Source organism: Oncorhynchus clarkii, chromosome 7 (assembly GCF_045791955.1).
Source record: "Oncorhynchus clarkii lewisi isolate Uvic-CL-2024 chromosome 7, UVic_Ocla_1.0, whole genome shotgun sequence".
NCBI classification, from domain to species: Eukaryota; Metazoa; Chordata; class Actinopteri; order Salmoniformes; family Salmonidae; genus Oncorhynchus; species Oncorhynchus clarkii.
This window is the reverse complement of record NC_092153.1, coordinates 67,092,718-67,112,387: the sequence shown is the minus strand read 5'-3', so window position 1 is coordinate 67,112,387 and position 19,670 is coordinate 67,092,718. Positions and strand designations below refer to the sequence as shown.

General features: G+C 43.1%; 1 protein-coding gene across 6 annotated transcripts in view; it reads left to right on the top strand.

The window, feature by feature from the left end:
* The window catches only part of LOC139413710 (neurofascin-like), a 93,852-nt gene extending 75,688 nt beyond the window's left edge, over positions 1 to 18,164 (top strand). For 4 of the 6 annotated variants that reach the window (XM_071161398.1, XM_071161394.1, XM_071161396.1 and 1 more), the window contains 4 exons: positions 953 to 1,099; positions 2,072 to 2,203; positions 7,354 to 7,423; positions 16,973 to 18,164. In XM_071161398.1, coding sequence (XP_071017499.1) covers positions 953 to 1,099; positions 2,072 to 2,203; positions 7,354 to 7,423; positions 16,973 to 17,201 — 578 coding nt within the window. In that variant the 3' untranslated portion in view covers positions 17,202 to 18,164. The remainder of the gene's footprint in view (positions 1 to 952; positions 1,100 to 2,071; positions 2,204 to 7,353; positions 7,424 to 16,972) is intronic. The other 2 variants (XM_071161399.1, XM_071161397.1) reach the window with 1 other exon arrangement.
* The last annotated feature ends 1,506 nt before the right edge of the window (positions 18,165 to 19,670 follow it).

The window sequence follows — 19,670 nt, the reverse complement described above, 5'->3', positions numbered from 1 at the left end:
GTGATGTGATAAGGGGCACGTCTTTCCATTGAAAAGACGCCGCGTTTCGTTTTCACCATCGGTGTGTTTCTTTTTATTGAGATGAGTGGAGGACTATGGGTAATCGAGACACAGTGCTTCTCTACCCTCCCGCCCTTTTTATTGAGATGAGTGGAGGACTATGGGTAATCGAGACACAGTGCTTCTCTACCCTCCCGCCCTTTTTATTGAGATGAGTGGAGGACTATGGGTAATCGAGACACAGTGCTTCTCTACCCTCCCGCCCTTTTTATTGAGATGAGTGGAGGACTATGGGTAATCGAGACACAGTGCTTCTCTACCCTCCCGCCCTTTGCTATTCCAGAATACAGAGTGTTTCATAATGGTCCATTTAAATTCCACCAGTCAGGGTAATACAACCAACTTACTGCTGCCAATTCAGCAGGAGTTTAGTTTCGTAAAACTTTGATGTCCACTGTATTATAGTAGCCTGAAGGAACACCTGCTCTCTAGCTCTACCTCTTCTCCCGCTTCACAAAAAGTGCCCTTTTTAGATTAGATATTTCAGGAGCATTATCCCCAGGAGAAAAATGTGGTTTCACTTCCACTGAGAAGAAAATGAACCAAAAAGAATCCTCTAAAAGCCATATTTTAAAAGCTTCCTTAAAGAGCTGCAGCTCTATTCACTTTCACTCTCTAGTAATTCTATTAACATAGCCGTATACGTGACATTGGTTTACTGCTATTCATTTCAACGAGGTTGTTAATGAGTGGTGGATGTTGGAGGTAGGGTGTGTGTGTGCTGCATTGGTTCAGTCTCAATTTACTCCAGTGGCCCACCATCTCATAGGGGAAGAAACAGTCCCACCCATGTCGCATCATTACGTGGTACCCTTCCTATTTACTTTGTTACCATGGTAGCCTGGCAACGCCCAATGACGTAGTATGATTGGCACCTCTCTTGTGTTCCAAGGCAATGGCAGTGTGTCAAGCGTACCAGTGAACCAGCCGCCCATTAAGCTGGCGGGGCTGATCGAAGGGGCCAAGTACCGCCTGAGGGTGTACTCCAACGAATACCACAGCATCTCCAGCAATGTTGTCACCTTTGAGACCAGCGCAGGTGAGTCTCCACCTGTCTGCATCAGCCCAGTCTAGGAGTCTATAGCAGGCTAATGCAGAGACATGACAGCACCCAGGCTACAGAGACCCCATGGATACCCCAGCTCCCTAACAACGAGGTCTGTTGGGTCAGATCACAAGGCTAGGAGTTGATATAGCTCCAAGGAGTTGGTATTGAAGTGAAGTTATTCAACTGTAGTGTAGAGGGACTGTTTTGTTTCTGTTCTTTAGAGTTGGTAGTTCTGAACTTTGTGGAATATCGATTTAGCTGTTTGTGATGTCTTGATTTTCCATAGGAGCGTATTCCATGTGGTAAGAATACTCCAATGAAATGTAATGTGTGATAGGCTCATGAGTAAACAAGTCATATACAATGGATCTGATACTTTGACCTGTACTTTACTTTTCTATCTTTGCTTTGTTCTGAGCAAATTCACTTTTCTAATGTCACACTTCTCTGGCACTGGCAGAGCTGTTACTTGGTTAGTAATTATAAGCTATTAATGTCGTTTTTTCCTCCTATTTATGCCTGCATTGTGTTACAGAAGTGTTTCAATAAAGTAGCTTATTTTACAGTTAGAAGACTGGTGTCAAATAACAAAACTTTTTTTGTGGTTGGTTGCTTTTAAAATGAGCTGTGAATGATATTTTGTTCCTTCTGCTAAAGTACCTCGGTTCTGTGTTCAAATTGACCCAACTGAATGAATCATTTGTTATACAGATAGATTTACTGGGATACCATCTAGAGTTATAGCTCTATGTTGAGGGAATACTAGAATGCTGTGATGATGGTTTGGGTTGTCATACTTGGCGTATCTTGATTTGAACATCCTTGGATGAGGACAGATTGTCGGATGTATTTCCAGTGACTCATTTGGGGCAAAACAGACTCTTATTATTTTTCTCCCTCTCTCTGTGTGTTTCATCTCTCCCATCTGTGTGTGTGTGTGTCAATGTTTTTGCCTGCTGACAGCCTACATTAAAGACCAGGTGGACATTGCTACCCAGGGCTGGTTTATCGGGCTGATGTGTGCCATCGCTCTCATCATCCTCATCCTCCTCATCGTCTGCTTCATCAAGAGGAGTCGCGGAGGCAAATATCCAGGTAAGGGTTAAAGGCCCGGTGCAGTCAAAAATGTGATTTCCTGTGTTTTATACACCAAACAAAAATATAAATTAAACATGTAAAGTGTTGGTACCATGAGCTGAAATAAACTAATAAAAAGAAACCTGTCTTTCAAATATATTTCTTAAAAATCCAAATAATCATTGTAAAGGGTGTTTCCCATGCTTGTTCAATGAACCATAAACAATTAGTGAACATGCACCTGTGGAACAATCGTTAAGACACTAACAGCTTACAAACGGTAGGCAATTAAGGTCACAGTTATGAAAACTTAGGACACTAAAGAGACATTTCTACTGACTCTGAAAAACACCAAAATAAAGATGCCCAGGGTCCCTACTAATCTTCGTGAACATGCCTTAGGCATGCTGCAAGGAGGCATGAGGACTGCAAATGTGGTCAGGGCAATAAATTGCAATGTCCATACTGTGAGACGCCCAAGACAGCGCTACAGGGAGACAGGACGGAGAGCTGATTGTCCTCGCCATGGCAGACCACATGTAACAACACCTGCACAGGATCAGTACATCCGAACATCACACTTGCAGGACAGGTACAGGATGGCAACAACAACTGTGTCGTGACGTTGGCCTGTTGGGGGAGGTTTATGACCCCCATAAAAACATTTCCCCTTTCCTCTCTCTCTACTCTATAGAGTTGACTCTTGTAAAGCCTTTGTAACATAGAGAGTCTGGTAACATTGAAAGGGGGGAAACGGAACCATATTTCGGTAATCCAAACAGTTGAAAATATGTGTTGGTACTTAATGAATATGATCTCAGATCAGTTGTTGTCTGAGACATTACTACTAATGACAGGATGACATAAATTGTATCTTGGAAAGTCGACACATTCTAGTTATCAGATTCACATGGAATTGTTGTGCAATTTAAATGTTTAAATATGAAACTATGTGTGAAAAGATTAAATATAATTTTAGCTTCTTAAATGAGAGAACGGTTGTCATAGAGAAACTCTGCTCACTCAGAGGACCCGCCCAAGTGAACAGACTTTGGTTATAAACTATGAAACACGCCCTTCTTTCACCACTATATAAACCCGTTGACGAAAATTCAACTTTCTGTTCCGAGGACGTGAGGACGACGGTCCTACGTTAAAAAGGGCTCAGATAATAACCTAACGAAATTAGCATCTTGTTCAATGTGAAGGTGCCGATCGACACGCCGAAAGGATGAATTTCGACTATACCAGCCAGAATATAGCACAAACTTAAAAGTATGGCAACTTAGTATGAACTTTGAAATCTTATTCACTTCGTTGAGTTAGCAGCAGCCGCTGTAAACGTGGGCTAGGAAAGGACGGACGATGTATCCAGTCTAACACAAACAACGATACTACAATGTATCCAGAGAGATTCTTCAGAGGACAAGAGATCCCTGCAGGGCAACCCGGCCTTTCATCTACGACCAACCATTTCAAGAGCAGCTCAGAGTAAATATTCCTTGCATTTTCCTTTTCCAAATGGGCGGTTATTTAGAATGCATAAGATACTGTATTTAAGATAGCATAGCTGCCTACGGCCCGATAGAGACACAAAATCTTTTTTGTTCCTCAGTCTTCCCGCTCTTTCATTCAAAACCAACCCACTTTCTTTGTGGAACTAGCCGTCATATCTGTTCCGTCCGATGGGACGTTTTCCTTTATGACATCATTTGTAATCAATGCATAATCCATTCTGTGTAGATGTAATTCAGTGTGATTATTTAGGTATTTAGTAAATAAATAATTAAACTACATTTTGAATTGCTGATTCAACTTGTTAGCTAGGGTTTGTGAAGATAACAAAGAAATTACAACTTTCAGATGAGACTGAATAAAGTGACAAATAAATATTGACTGCTACTGATGTAAAAGATTACTAGGTCTTTACGAATTTATTCGGAAGATAACAGCTCTATACACATTATTTCGTGGTGCCCCGACTTTCTAGTTAATTACATTTACCTGATTAGCTTAATCAGCCGATATTACTTACAGAGAAATTATTTTATAGAATAGCATGTCATATCACTTAATCCGGCATAGCCAAAGACACAACAACTGCCTGAGTTACACCAGGAACACACAATCCCTCCATCAGTGTTCAGACTATCCACAATTGGCTGAGAGAGGCTGGACTGAGGGCTTGTAGGCCAGTTGTAAGGCAGGTCCTCACCAGACATCACCGGCAACAATGTCGCCTATGGGCACAAACCTACCTTCGCTGGGCCAGACAGGACTGTCAAAAAGTGCTCTTCACTGACGAGTCGCGGTTTTGTCTCACCAGGGGTGATGGTCGGATTTGCGTTTATCGTCGAAGGAATGAACGTTACACCGAGGCCTGTACTCTGGAGCGGGATCGATTTGCAGGTGGAAGGTCCGTCATGGTCTGGGGCGGTGTGTCACAGCATCATCGGACTGAGCTTGTTGTCATTGCAAGCAATCTCAACGCTGTGCACTACAGGGAAGACATCCTCCTCCCTCATGTGGTACCCTTCCTGCAGGTTCATCCTGACAGAATCCTCCAGCATGACAATGCCATCAGCCATACTGTTCGTTCTGTGCACGATTTCCTGCAAGACAGGAATGTCAGTGGTCTGCCATGGCCAGCGAAGAGCCTGGATCTCAATCCCATTGAGCCCATCTGGGACCTGTTGGATCGGAGGGTGAGGGCTAGGGCCATTCCCCCCAGAAATGTTCAGGAACTTGCAGGTGCCTTGGTGGAAGAGTGGGGTAACATCTCACAGCAAGAACTGGCAAATCTGGTGCAGTCCATGAGGAGGAGATATACTGCAGTACCTAATGCAGCTGGTGGCCACACCAGATACTGACTGTTACTTTTATTAATCCCCTTTGTTCAGGGACACATTGTTCCATTTCTGTTAGTCACATGTCTGTGGAATCTTGTTATGGTCATAAAAATATGTACACATGTTAAGTTTGCTGAAAATAAAGGCAGTTGACAGTGAAAGGACATTTATTTCTTTGCTGAGTTTAAAAGATACCAGAAATTTTCCATACGCACAAAAAGCTCTCAAATTTGGTGCGCAAATGTGTTTACATCCCTGTTAGTAAGCATATCTCCTTTGCCGAGATAATCCATCCACCTGACAGGTGTGGCATATCAAGAAGCTGATTAAACAGCATGATAATCACACAGGTACACCTTGTGCTGGGGACCCTAAAAGGCCACACATGCAGTTTTGAGACATCTAAGTTTTGTCACATAACACAATGCCACAGATGTCTCAAGTTTTGAGGGAGTGTGCAATTGGCATGCTGACTGCAGGAATGTCCACCAGAGCTGTTGCCAGAGAATTTAATGTTCATTTCTCTAATATAAGCCCCCTCCAATGTCGTTTTAGATAATTTGGCAGTACGTCCAACCGTTTTCACAACTGCAAACCACGTGTAACCAAGCCAGCCCAGGACCTCCACATCTTCTTCACATGCGGATTTGTCTGAGACCAGCCACTCGGACAGCTTAATGAAACTGTGGGTTTGCACAACTGAAGAATTTCAGCACAAACTGTCAGAAACCGTCTCAGGGAAGCTCATCTGCGTACTTGTCATCTTCACCAGGGTCTTGACCTGACTGCAGTTCGACGTCGTAACCGACTTCAGTAGGCAAATGCTCACCTTCGATGACCACTGGCACGCTGGAGAAGTGTGCTCTTCATGGATGAATCCCGCTTTCAACTGTACCAGGCAGATGGCAGACCGTGACGAGATCCTGAGGCCCATTGTCATGCCATTCATCACCTCATGTTTCAGCATGATAATGCACGTCTGTACGACAGCGTGTTCCAGTTCCCGCCAATATCCAGCAACTTCGCACAGCCATTGAAGAGGAGTGGGACAACATATCACAAGCCACAATCAACAGCCTGATCAACTCTATGTGAAGGAGACGTGTCGCGCTGCATGGTTGGATACTGACTGGTTTTCTGATCCACGCCCCTCCCTTTTCTTTGTAGGTATCTGTGACAAACAGATGCAGATCTGTATTCCCAGTCATGTAATGCATTTGTTTCAATTGACTGATTTCATTATATGAACTGTAACTCTTAGAAATACATCTTAGAAATATTTTTGTTCAGTGTGTATAGATTTCCACGCTATGAGGTTGGAATAATACTGTGAAATTGTGAAAATGATGATAATGCTCTTCTACTGTAAGAGCTGTTTGAAAATAACACCTTTTCAGCCTGTTTTGGTGGTATGGAGACTTGACATCACCAGGCAGTAAATTAGTTAGTAGACCAATAGACAGGCTGGTTGTTTAGCAACACAACCGACGCATGTGCAACTATTGGGCAAAACAGATGGGTTGGCTTAGATTGTTTGACAAGATGTAAACTATATTTCATCTCCAATGTTTATTGAAAACATAAATATATTGTCTCAGTTGTTGGTTAACTCACTAGCGAATTTAGTCATTAGCATTGACATGAAATCTGTCAAAACACCTCAAAACAAGACAGGGTATCAAGAAGAAGATGAAACATGGCAGTTTCTTGTCATTGTTGGTAGATATCTGGCCATCTAAAATCACAACAACTCTCGAACCCCATTGAAGAGTGCACATCATTTTCATGACATAATCAGCTAAACCATCTATAAGAAAGACAGTTCCAAACCTCTCTGCCAATAACAGCTCGTTTTCAGTTGCCCCCCCCCCCCCCCCGCTCTGACCACTCCCATACAGCCCTAGCAAAGTTCTTGCTTGAGAAATCGCTCCTTGCTAAGAAGCAATTTTTTTCATTTTTGACCATTTCAATTGAAATCAATCATAATAAGGTCCTTAATTTTGAGCCAGAAATGATTTGATATTGAGATAAAAATGGCTGCATTGGACCTTTAACACAAGGTGGTCCAGTATCCAAGCAAGGGTTAACACAGGGGGGTCAAAACTAATCTAGTAACTAGTAACCATGTAAGGATATACTAGACAGGGTCAAGTATTAGGTTAAGGGTTAACACATTGAGGGCATTTGGGAGCAGGAAAAGACGGTGGGGGTTGAAATACCCAGGTAGGGTTTAGAACGAGGGCAAGTGTCCAGTTAAGTCACAAGATGGTGGCACGTTCAGTATAATCATATACCTCTATTTGTTTTATCACTATTCAGTACGAGATAAAAAAGATCTCCCTCTGGAGGGAATGGATCAGAAGGGAGAGGATGGATCATTTGACTACCAGTAAGTATTTCTCTTGAATATTACATATCTCTGGCCTACACATCTCTGGAACAATTGCCAGCCAGTGAATGATCTATATATGCAGAGTTTCTATTGCAAAACATTAGTAATCATGGCTAGATATGACTGTGTATCATCCAGGATTATACAGAGGAGGATGTGGTAGTTTGTCTTGTTTTCTTTATTATGGAAGTGTCATTGTGATTATCATGTGTGGTATTCAGGCTTAGGATCATGTTTAGTACTGTTTATCTGCAACTACTTAGGCATCAGGAATGAGGGACAGGGACTATTACTTTGGCCTTGTAATATTTGGGAATGCTATTAAGACGATCGAGACGAGCTACAGTAAACAGGAGTTATTATGTCTTAGGTCTGGTAGTGCATGTTTGCAGTGTGTATTTGTTAGTTAGTGATTGTCTTTTGCTCATTCCAGGTCTCACTGATCTCCAGTCATTCTTCTCTGTGGGGAATGAGAATCTTTCCATCTTTACTGTTTAATTAACCCTCTAACTTAACTGTCAAATCAGCACTAACACACTCCAACCGGTTTACTCACTCTAATCATCGTGGTCCTACTTTATATTGAAATGGTGCTAAAAACCAGTGTCCTTACATGGTACAGTAGTTACATAGGCAGACACACGCTTAAAAGTTTAGCAACTGTTTCCATGATGATTATCATATTAGCCTCAGCAGGGAGTCTTTAGAACTTCAGAAGAAGAGGAAGGCAGCATCGTATTAGTGGAAACCAAGACTGTTCTCAAGGCAAGCCTGGTGTAGCTAGATATGTTCGAGTCACGTCGGGGATGCCCTAACCCTAATCCTAACCCTTTTCCTAACCTTAACTTAATTATCCTAACCTGCCACGTTAATTCTCCTAACCTGACACGTTAAATCAAATCAAATCAAATCAAATGTATTTGTCACATACACATGGTTAGCAGATGTTAATGCGAGTGTAGCGAAATGCTTGTGCTTCTAGTTCCGACAATGCAGTAATAACCAACAAGTAATCTAACTAACAATTCCAAAACTACTGTCTTATACACAGTGTAAGGGGATAAAGAATATGTACATAAGGATATATGAATGAGTGATGGTACAGAGCAGCATAGGCAAGATACAGTAGATGGTATCGAGTACAGTATATACATATGAGATGAGTATGTAAACAAAGTGGCATAGTTAAAGTGGCTAGTGATATATGTATTACATAAGGATACAGTCGATGATATAGAGTACAGTATATACGTATGCATATGAGATGAATAATGTAGGGTAAGTAACATTATATAAGGTAGCATTGTTTAAAGTGGCTAGTGATATATTTACATCATTTCCCATCAATTCCCATTATTAAAGTGGCTGGAGTTGAGTCAGTGTCAGTGTGTTGGCAGCAGCCACTCAATGTTAGTGGTGGCTGTTTAACAGTCTGATGGCCTTGAGATAGAAGCTGTTTTTCAGTCTCTCGGCCCCAGCTTTGATGCACCTGTACTGACCTCGCCTTCTGGATGATAGCGGGGTGAACAGGCAGTGGCTCGGGTGGTTGATGTCCTTGATGATCTTTATGGCCTTCCTGTGACATCGGGTGGTGTAGGTGTCCTGGAGGGCAGGTAGTTTGCCCCCGGTGATGCGTTGTGCAGACCTCACTGCCCTCTGGAGAGCCTTACGGTTGGAAGCGGAGCAGTTGCCGTACCAGGCAGTGATACAGCCCGACAGGATGCTCTCGATTGTGCATCTGCAGAAGTTTGTGAGTGCTTTTGGTGACAAGCCGAATTTCTTCTGCCTCCTGAGGTTGAAGAGGTTCTTCACGATGCTGTCTGTGTGGGTGGACCAATTCAGTTTGTCCGTGATGTGTAACTTAAAACTTACTACCCTCTCCACTACTGTCCCATTGATGTTTTTTATTTTATTTTTTTATTTAACCTTTATTTAACCAGGTAGGCAAGTTGAGAACAAGTTCTGTGGATAGGGGGATGTGGATAGGGGGGTGCTCCCTCTGCTGTTTCCTGAAGTCCACAATCATCTCCTTTGTTTTGTTGACGTTGAGTGTGAGGTTATTTTCCTGACACCACACTCCGAGGGCCCTCCCCTCCTCCCTGTAGGCCGTCTCGTCGTTGTTGGTAATCAAGCCTACCACTGTTGTGTCGTCCGCAAACTTGATGATTGAGTTGGAGGCGTGCGTGGCCACACAGTCGTGGGTGAACAGGGAGTACAGGAGAGGGCTCAGAACGCACCCTTGTGGGGCCCCAGTGTTGAGGATCAGCGGGGTGGAGATGTTGTTGCCTACCCTCACCACCTGGGGGCGGCCCGTCAGGAAGTCCAGTACCCAGTTGCACAGGGCGGGGTCGAGACCCAGGGTCTCGAGCTTGATGACGAGCTTGGAGGGTACTATGGTGTTGAATGCCGAGCTGTAGTCAATGAACAGCATTCTCACATAGGTATTCCTCTTGTCCAGATGGGTTAGGGCAGTGTGCAGTGTGGTTGAGATTGCATCGTCTGTGGACCTATTTGGGCGGTAAGAAAATTGGAGTGGGTCTAGGGTGTCAGGTAGGGTGGAGGTGATATGGTCCTTGACTAGTCTCTCAAAGCACTTCATGATGACGGAAGTGCCTTAGCGCGTTAATTGTCCTAAACTGCTAATGCTAGTTAAAACTGGCAGACTTGCCATGAGAATAGTCTTGGTTTCCACTAATACGATACAGCAAGATGAAGTGCCCCTGTACTCTGTCCCCTATAACCCCACACAACCAGTAACCCAAACCCCTAATTGTTCTTATAAGCCACAAAGGAAACATGGCACATTCATTTAGCCAGACCAGTTACAAAGGATTTTTAAAAATTAAAGAAATATTTAACCTTTATTTAACTAGGCAAGTCAGTTAAGAGCAAATTATTATTTACAATGACGACCTACCCCGGCCAAATCCTAACCCGGACGATGCTGGGCCAATTGTGCGCTGCCCTATGGGATTAGGAATGTATATTTAGAGCAATTTGAAGAGATTTTATTCATTTTGCATTTGGCTGTCAAAAGCATTCCGACCATGAAGGAAATAATTTGAACAGTGTTGTTGTAGGTGTTTATTCTGCTTGACAGCACAGTGCTGTGGTTTTAAAGTGTTAATGTAAAGTGAGATGTTCAAAGATGTTATCAACAATTATCACATATGTGTGAGGCATGTCCACAATGGAAAATCTAAGCAAGTCTGCTATCGTCTCTAATCAATGTTTATTAATATTACCCTCTTTCCTACAGTGAAGGTCATTGCTAAACTCACAATCTGACACACTCAATAGCACTGGGACTAATCACTCTGTCTACCCAACTCACACGTTGTGTATGTGCGTGTGTGTCTGGGCATTTCTTTCAGTGTGTGTTTTTGTGTGTGTGTTTTTTTGTGTAAGTGTAATTGTGTGCGTGAGTCTGTGTGAGTGTGTGTGAGTTTGTGCGTACGTGCGTACGCGCATGTGTGTGTGTGTAGTCTCTGGCTCTCATTTTGTGTGCTTGTGTGTCACCTGGAGGATGTATCTCCTTCCTTCCCTCTCTCTCTTTACCCTCTCTCCTATCCTATCTCCTCCCTCTCTTCTCCATGCTGAAATGGTCGTCTGTCCCTGACAGGAATGAAAATAAGAACGAAAAGGAGAACAGGTACTTTGGTTTCGGCACGGCATCCACCTCCCGGCCTGCGCATGTCAGAGACAGATACTGAACTCCCCTTCAGACTGAGGGCTTGGGGGTGAGATTGGGGGATGAGGAGGCGAGGGCTTATGGGTGAGATTGGGGGATGAGGAAACGAGGGCTTGGGGGTGAGATTGGGGGATGAGGAGGCGAGGGTTTATGGGTGAGATTGGGGGATGAGGAAACGAGGGCTTGGGGGTGAGATTGGGGGATGAGGAAGCAAGGGCATGGGGGTGAGATGGGGGGGATGAGGAAGTGAGGGCTTGGGGGTGAGATGGGGGGATGAGGAAGCGAGGGCATGGGGTGAGATGGGGGTATGAGGAAGTGAGGGCTTGGGGGTGAGATGGGGGGATGAGGAAGCGAGGGCTTGGGGGTGAGATTGGGGGATGAAAACGCGTGGGCTTGGGGTGAGATTGGGGGATGTGGACTGAGGCAGTGACTGTGATGCTAGATCATGGTCTATGAACTACTTCACCCTCCTCCCTTTGCACTACTGTTTCTGGGGTAGAAGGGGAAGGTGGGAGATGGGGGGTGGGGAGGGTCAAGGTGGGCATGGTACACCGGCCAATCAGTGATATCGGTTCCTGGGGGTGTCAAACATGTGATCAGGGCACAGCTGAGACTCTCTGGGTAGTGTGAACCCACAGAGAGAATTGAGAAGAGTGTTGTTTCTACACACAGCTAGAACTCCCGTCACGGCACTTCACCAATCTGTAGTGAATCGCAAAAACGTATATCATACGTTGCTTACTGTTTTGGTCTATAGTCTACTTCCATAAAATGTATTCCATCTGGGTCAACTATCCCTTCAATGCAGATTAGTAAATAGGACAATCTTACTTTAGGACTAAGCCATGTTACAGATGTAGGATATGTATTTGATCACCCTGTTGCAATGCAGGACATTTTAAACTTGTAGTGTATTTGAAGTTTAAAAAGGCTTCTAAAGTTTGTAATTTCCACTTTGAAATGTCAGACTTGATTTTCCCTTACGAAAAATGTATCAACCTCTACAAAAATGTTCATTAATTATAATCAACATAATAATTCACATTACTGTTGCTGCAGGATTATTTTCCTGCTGTAGCAAACTGGCTCAAATTGAGATCCAACATCAGTATGCTTCACCAGTATGCTTCACCAGTATGCTTCACCAGACTACAATCATAAACACTAGAGCTAAACCTAGCCCAAAGCTATGCATTAACCTTGGTTTAGCCTTGAGGCTAAAGTCATCAATTGACCTGGCTATTTTTGGCCTGGCCATGGATGTGTTCCACACCTGCTACCTGTGTTCCACACCTGCTACCTGTGTTCCACACCTGCTCTCTCACAAGCAGAACGACAGATAGGCAGAATATCTTAGGCCCAGGGCTGTTCTGGACCTGTTCAATACAGGCCTCTGGTGGAGAGTTGTCTTGGCAGGGACCTATCCTATCCATGGGTGGTTCAGGGTTAAGAGCAGCGGGTGTTCAATATGGGGAAAGAGACGCTAATCACAGCTGTGGTTTAAGCATCGCCTCAGGCTCATGATATTCAAGTCAGAAAAGCGTATTAGTGTTCAAGGCTCAGCTGGTGTTCAAACAGTGAGCCAAGGCTTCGCACTGTGAAATCGTCTTCTCATTACCAGTCTGCAGGATATCACAGAGTTAGAAAAGCAGCTTTTCTGAAAGTGTCAATTTAATCAGGTAATAAACTGTCAGGTAAATAAATCAAGGTGATTTGCAGATTAGGGGAGAGAGATCGAGAGAGTGTGAGGAGGCAGTAAGGTCTTATCTCTCCCCAGAGAAACGTCAAGTGTTTCATGGATCAGGTAGGTGATGTAATGATCGTGAAACTGATCGTGAACACTCTGAGAGGTCCTGAACCCGTTTGTCTCTGTCGAGGGCTTGATCGTGTTTTTACCCCCTTAAGGTTAATTGCTTTGTTTTTCTTCCGACAGCTGACATTTAACAGGCAGCAACCACCAGGTGCAGAGGTGAAGGCTGAGGACGGAAATCAATTTGGCTGAAATGAGGGAGGTTGGGAGGTTTGAGAGAGGGTGTAGAGTAGATGTAGTGAGGGTTTAGGGAGGAAAGTCTACCGTTCGAGTTTGATGCCCTTGAGGAACCGATTTGGGGAATTTGCGTCAGCGAACCTTTTGTATGGAGATGAAATATCAACACCACTATGTCCTTTCCTTGTTCCTTCCTACATGACATAGTCATCAATGATGATAATCACTGCTGCTCACATCCATCTCTGCATGTTTTTTCTGTCCATGTTTCGGTCAAGTAGACCTCAGCTTTCAAAAGATATTGATAAAATAAACATGCAGGGGTAAACATATGTGCTGGATTAATTTTCATCATTGCTAATGTCTGGTCCCTGTGTAGCATAAGCTGACTGATTTGACAGTTCTGTCTCTGCATGTATGGGACTCTATGGCAGGGGTGGCCAACCCTGATCCAGGAACGCCGCAGTGAGTGCAAGATTTTGTTCCAGCCCAGCTGTAACACAATTGATTTAACATTCTATGGTTCTCGGTTAAAGACCATGATTAGTTGATTGTTTCAAGCTGGCCTGGAACGAAAGCCTGCACATACTGCAGCTTTTCAGGACTAGGTATGGCCACCCTGGTCTATTCCAGTTTGACTCACTGTGGTGCTATAAATTCACCTGTTAGATGTCCTTTTTATGCCAATTGCCAAACCCACAGATGCATGCCTTGATTTAGCTCTGTTCTCGGCCGTTACATGTGGCTTGAGCCTCCTTCAGCGCCCTGCATCTTTTCATTTATCCCTCCAAAGATGATTTTGTTTTCAGTTGAAGAAGGTTCAAGCCTCACGTAACACCATGAACCAGACCTAGCCCTGCAATAGACTAGTGTCCTGTCCAGGGGATGTACTTGTACGTCAAGCTGCCTCACGCTACAGAAACAGGAGATAGACTAGTGTCCTGTCCATGGGGTGTACTTGTACGTCAAGCTGCCTCACGCTACAGAAACAGGAGATAGACTAGTGTCCTGTCCATGGGGTGTACTTGTACGTCAAGCTGCCTCACGCTACAGAAACACGAGATAGACTAGTGTCCTGTCCATGGGGTGTACTTGTACGTCAAGCTGCCTCACGCTACAGAAACAGGAGATAGACTAGTGTCCTGTCCATGGGGTGTACTTGTACATCAAGCTGCCTCACGCTACAGAAACAGGAGATATGCTCTTGCTCCTACGAGCTGTTCTGGGTCGCATGTGCCAAGGCTCGTGCATGGCAACTTTCACATAAAGCCTGATTCTAGGGCTTATTGGTGCCCTATGATTATTGTTGTTTTTTGGGGCTTTTGTTTGTTTGATATCACAGTAGTAGTATTGTGCAACTATGTGTGAGCACCCAACTGTTTTTGACCCACTAGTAAATATAATTTTTGGCCAATGTCACTCAGGTATATTAGCAATCTCCACACATGTTCAGTCTGTGTTTAAAAAGTATGTGTCTGTTCAGTGTGTTTTTAGCCATCTCTGTTTTTTGTTCTTCCTCACCTTTTCCTTTGTCTTTCTGTTCTGGTTTCTGTTCCCATTGGTCCAAATCAAGTTGTTCACTCGAAAGGTATGACAGGAGTCTATCCCGCACAGTGCATACCACAACCAGAATAACCTTGAAATAATATGCATTATTTGCATTATTTACTTTTTAAGACCGCTCAATTCTTGCATTGTGTTTTAATCGATTAATATCTAATCACACACATAATCACCTTTGTCAACCTTCTGAAGTGGCTAAACATTGACCATACTGTTTTCAATTCAATCAACATCTTCCTCCAACGTATAAGGCTTAACCAACTAAAATCCTCCTTTTATTTCCATGATATTGATGCACAGGTGGACAGTAACAAACAACTGATGTTGACATTTACGCAATTGATTTCTCTAGTCCAATTGTTATGTTAATTGGGCTGCATAAGATTTGTCTTTATAGAACAATGCTCAAAGATCAAAGATCAAGAGCAGTTTGTTTTGAAAGTCATTTTAGGAGAATAAAGTCTTCCCAGTTACTTTTTCCACCTTTGCTCCTCTCTCAAAAGTTAATCTAATCAGATAATTGAATCATTCTACACTCTCATTCTAAAGACATTTTAAAGTGGAAGAATGCTTGATCTTTCTAAACCCTCTGCTCACTAAAATGTCTCGAGTGATAAGGTCAACAAACAAAAGCTGTCAAACCCGTGACTAAAGCTGAGCTTTTAAAACAACTTTGCCACTCTGGTAGATTTATTCAATTACACAAAGAGAAATAATAGGCTCATAATTAAGATGTAATAGTTCCCTCTTGAGTGGATTTAGAGCTATGAACAATAGTTACGTATTGACCAGCTGCTATGCTAATCTCCTTATAATTGGATACATTTTACTGAATTTGAGGGCTATGAACATCTAATAAGGCCATTTCTACATTACGCTCACGTCTACTGTACTAAAAATCAAGGTTGTCATTTTCCATGCCTGTATTAGGCCAAAGTCTACATACGGTATTGTATGACAGTGAACTCAATGTTCTCACAATCCTTCTGCAGTATATTAATCGATTAAAACATAAAAAAATATCTCCTGCGCAGTTATTCAGTTTCTTCACATGTATTTCACTCTCCCTCTTTTCTTTGGTCTACTTATCTTCTCTAGAGTCTCTCTCTCTCGTACTTTTGTCCAGCACCTGTTTCCTCCATTCCTTTCCTGATTTTAGTCTCTCTCTCTCTCTCTCTCTCTCTCTCTCTCTCTCTCTCTCACTCTCTCACTCGTAACACCTGAATCTGGTCTGTTTGAGTTCAGAGGTTTGATTGTGGGTTGACTTGTTGATACTTTGGTATGGTTGCCTTGGTAATTCTCTGTTGATGACCTTGTGTGCCCCGTTGGCTTGGTGAGCCCTGCTTTCAGGTAATCTCTGTCAGATTATATTGCCTTGTAGTTTGTCTACTAACTGGCCAGCCATACAGTACCACACCAGTACTTCACCAAAGAAAATATGTCAACACGGTCTGGTTTGTAGATGCATCCTCTCTACAATGAAGAGAAATAGACAACACCTCCAAATACGATGCAAAAACTGTTGAAGAGCTAAACTTCATTATTTTCTGTTCCCTCTTCTCTGGTAATGCCTTTCTGCTGTTTGCTATCTGGCTGTTGTAAGAGTCTAGAGAGCTAATGCTGGTTGAAAGTCCCTGATCCCTTCTGCATGACAATTCTCTCCCCCTACTGCAGAGGTAGAAGACATAGGGACATGTTCTGAACTGAGATACGCACACCTACTATAACTTGGGCTTTCACACAAATACACTTAACACCTGCAACGCTCAGACTTTTGTGTGTGTTTGAGCTTTATGCACAGATCTCAGATCAGAACATAGCCCAGACTGAGCAGCATGTGTATGATAATGCATTGGTTTGAGCATTTAAGGTCAGCGTACAGCTTCCCCAAAGACAAAGGGGCTCTGTAGTAGTTCTTCTAGACTACAAGATTTACTGCAGGGCTTTTTATATTTTAGCAAGCTTATATTATTGCACTCAGGTTGACCATTGCCAGTGTTTTTATATCATAGCTAAAGGCAAGTATCGATGTTGTTCCAAAATGAGTTTGTGAAAGTGCTTGTGTTCCAGTCTGCACTGAATGACCCCAGCTACAGTCTGTACTGTAAGAGAGACGACAGTGGAAAACTACAGAATCAACACTTCTCTTGTTGACAGTTGTTCCCTTCCCCAGTTTTCTTCTTACCCATAACCCCTCTCCTCTCTTTCCCCTAACCTTTGGGATGGTAAGGACTCGCCTGCGTTGATGACCGTGTTGATGACATCACAGGCGGAATCTAACCTTTGACCTCTTGACCCTTTGCAGCAGCGACGAGGACAACAAGCCTCTGCAGGGCAGCCAGAACTCTCTGGACGGCGGGGTGAAGGAGAGTGACGACAGCCTGGTGGACTATGGCGAGGGAGGGGATGGCCAGTTCAACGAGGACGGCTCCTTCATCGGCCAGTACACTGTCAAAAAGGACAAGGACGAGACGGAAGGCAACGAGAGTTCCGAGGCCACCTCACCCGTCAACGCCATCTACTCGCTGGCATAGTGCCCCTGCCCGGCCTGGGGATCTGAGGAACTCCCCCTGGCGGTCGGAGGGTGATATTACCACCACTACTACTACTACACACACACATACGCGAACACACACACATATGAATATAAGTGTATTAATATATAAAACACATATACACATGTAAACACACGCAGCACCTGCCTGGAGACTGTTTGACCTCTTAAACCGGAGGGAGAAACCATTCCTCTGAGAATTAAGGGGGTGTGAATGGAATGGAGTTGAAGTTACTGTGAGCCAAGCCCTGACGTTCGGCTATTGACGTTCTATAGAAATGGCTTGCCAAGGTGAAGTTTGGTAATCTTCAACAGTACCAGTATCTCTATGCTCCTCCTTCTGCCCCTCACACAGACTGAGTGTGCCTAACGGGCAAGCTTCAGTTGTAGAGGACTGGTTTACTACCATTTTGTGTGCCTCTAGAGCTTTCTTTGTTTTCAACGTACTCAGCTTTCCCCCCAAACCCCTCTCTTTCTCCCCACACACATCCTCACGCCCCCCTGTGTCTTTACCGAGCGTCCCTAGGGAAGGAGACACAGACACTCGTCCTGTGAGCATATCAGCTACGGACCACCAACATAGCAGGATGTTGGCAGATATGTTTATCACATTGATATTTCCACAGAGAGAGATGGTTTTTTGTTCTCAATTGATACAGCAGATGAGTCATTTGAATATATGAATGCTGTAAACAGTGCTAGCTCACCTTCTAGTTCACTGCAAAACTATGCATTACCAACACCTCATGTTTTTGGGTAAGGTCTGGTTATTAATTAAATTGTTTATTTTTCAGTGTTGACTCACAGGTTTAAAGAAGAATAACCTGCTTAATGAAATTCTATTATTCCCTTGCCTTCCCGCTGTCGTAAATGTACCTATGATTCACCTCCAAACTCAAGTCGTGTGGAGATATTAAAAACGGCCACAGTTATAGCAATGCTATTCCTGCCTCAAGCTTTTTTTATAGTACAAGCCACTACAATGTCAGTTATAAATGACATTAAAAAATATATTTTATTTTCAAGCATGGTAGTACTTTAGTGCAAGAGACCTAGGACAAGTAGCTTGGAGAGGAGGTTTTACCTGCTTTGCTGTTTGTACATCTCTATGGCGACTGGCACTCTGAGGATGTGACTCACTTCCTGTTTACTTCATGGTTAGCATGGCTGTGATCCTTAGGCTTGATTGGCACCCCTTTTGTATGCTTCTTTTATAACAGTAGTTAGAAGCAGGCTGAATCTGCAAAGGCAGGACTTCTCAACCCTTCAGAACTTATTTAGAATCCTAATTTACTTTTGAACAACTCAAAATAAAACCAAAACATATTTTATGTCTTTGAATATAGGTTACAGACAACTCTGTGAAGGTATTGAACATTGAACGTCCCTGCAGATTCTGCCTGGCCCTAGTCATCATTGACATGTAGCCATTATGTCAAAGAAGTGTGAAGAAGTTGGGGTGCACCAATACAGTGGTGAACCGCCATTTTACCACCGATACTGATACAGTGGTGAACTGCCATTTTACCACCGATACTGATACAGTGGTGAACCGCCATTTTACCACCGATACTGATACAGTGGTGAACTGCCATTTTACCACCGATACTGATACAGTGGTGAACTGCCATTTTACCACCGATACTGATACAGTGGTGAACCGCCATTTTACCACCGGTACTGATACAGTGGTGAACCGCCATTTTACCACCGGTACTGATACAGTGGTGAACCGCCATTTTACCATGTGATCTTTTCATTAGTAGAACTCACTAATGAGTCTTCCTTGATGTTTCACCTCTTAAAGTGGCAGAAAGCTCAGCACCCATATTTACAACTTATTACAACGGCACTACTAAAGTCTTTCATGTTAAATCAAATAGATCTTAGCTAATCAATGGTGATTAGCTAACAGACGTCACATTGTATTTCAGGTTTGTATTTCATATTTTAATTTAATCCCTTATGTTTATATTATTCATTAATATATTATTAATTCACTTATTAATTGTTGAATACACATTTTTGACCGATTGACTTGGTCTCACATCAAAACCAACTCAGAACCCACGATAAAGAACTTTACTGAATTTGAAAATTGCCGTATGACATATTTTTCTGCTGTAAACGAGCAACATTCACTGTATGTCACCATTAAAGAGGTTGTGCTGATCTATTCACTGCTCTTCATGTTGAGTATTCATGTTATATTACTGTTAGTATTCCATGTTGGTATTATCATTTATTTCATATCAATTTCACATAATACAGGAATGTAACATTGCATTTGTCATACTGTAGCTATAGGTACACACACTGTAGGTCCTGAAAAAAAGATGTCTTTGTAAATATCCATGAGAAAAACAGCTTGATGGGTAAAAGAAAGAATCACACATCTGTATCCACCAAGCAAGTGTACCTGGTGCATCTCATGATTGGGACTCAAAAT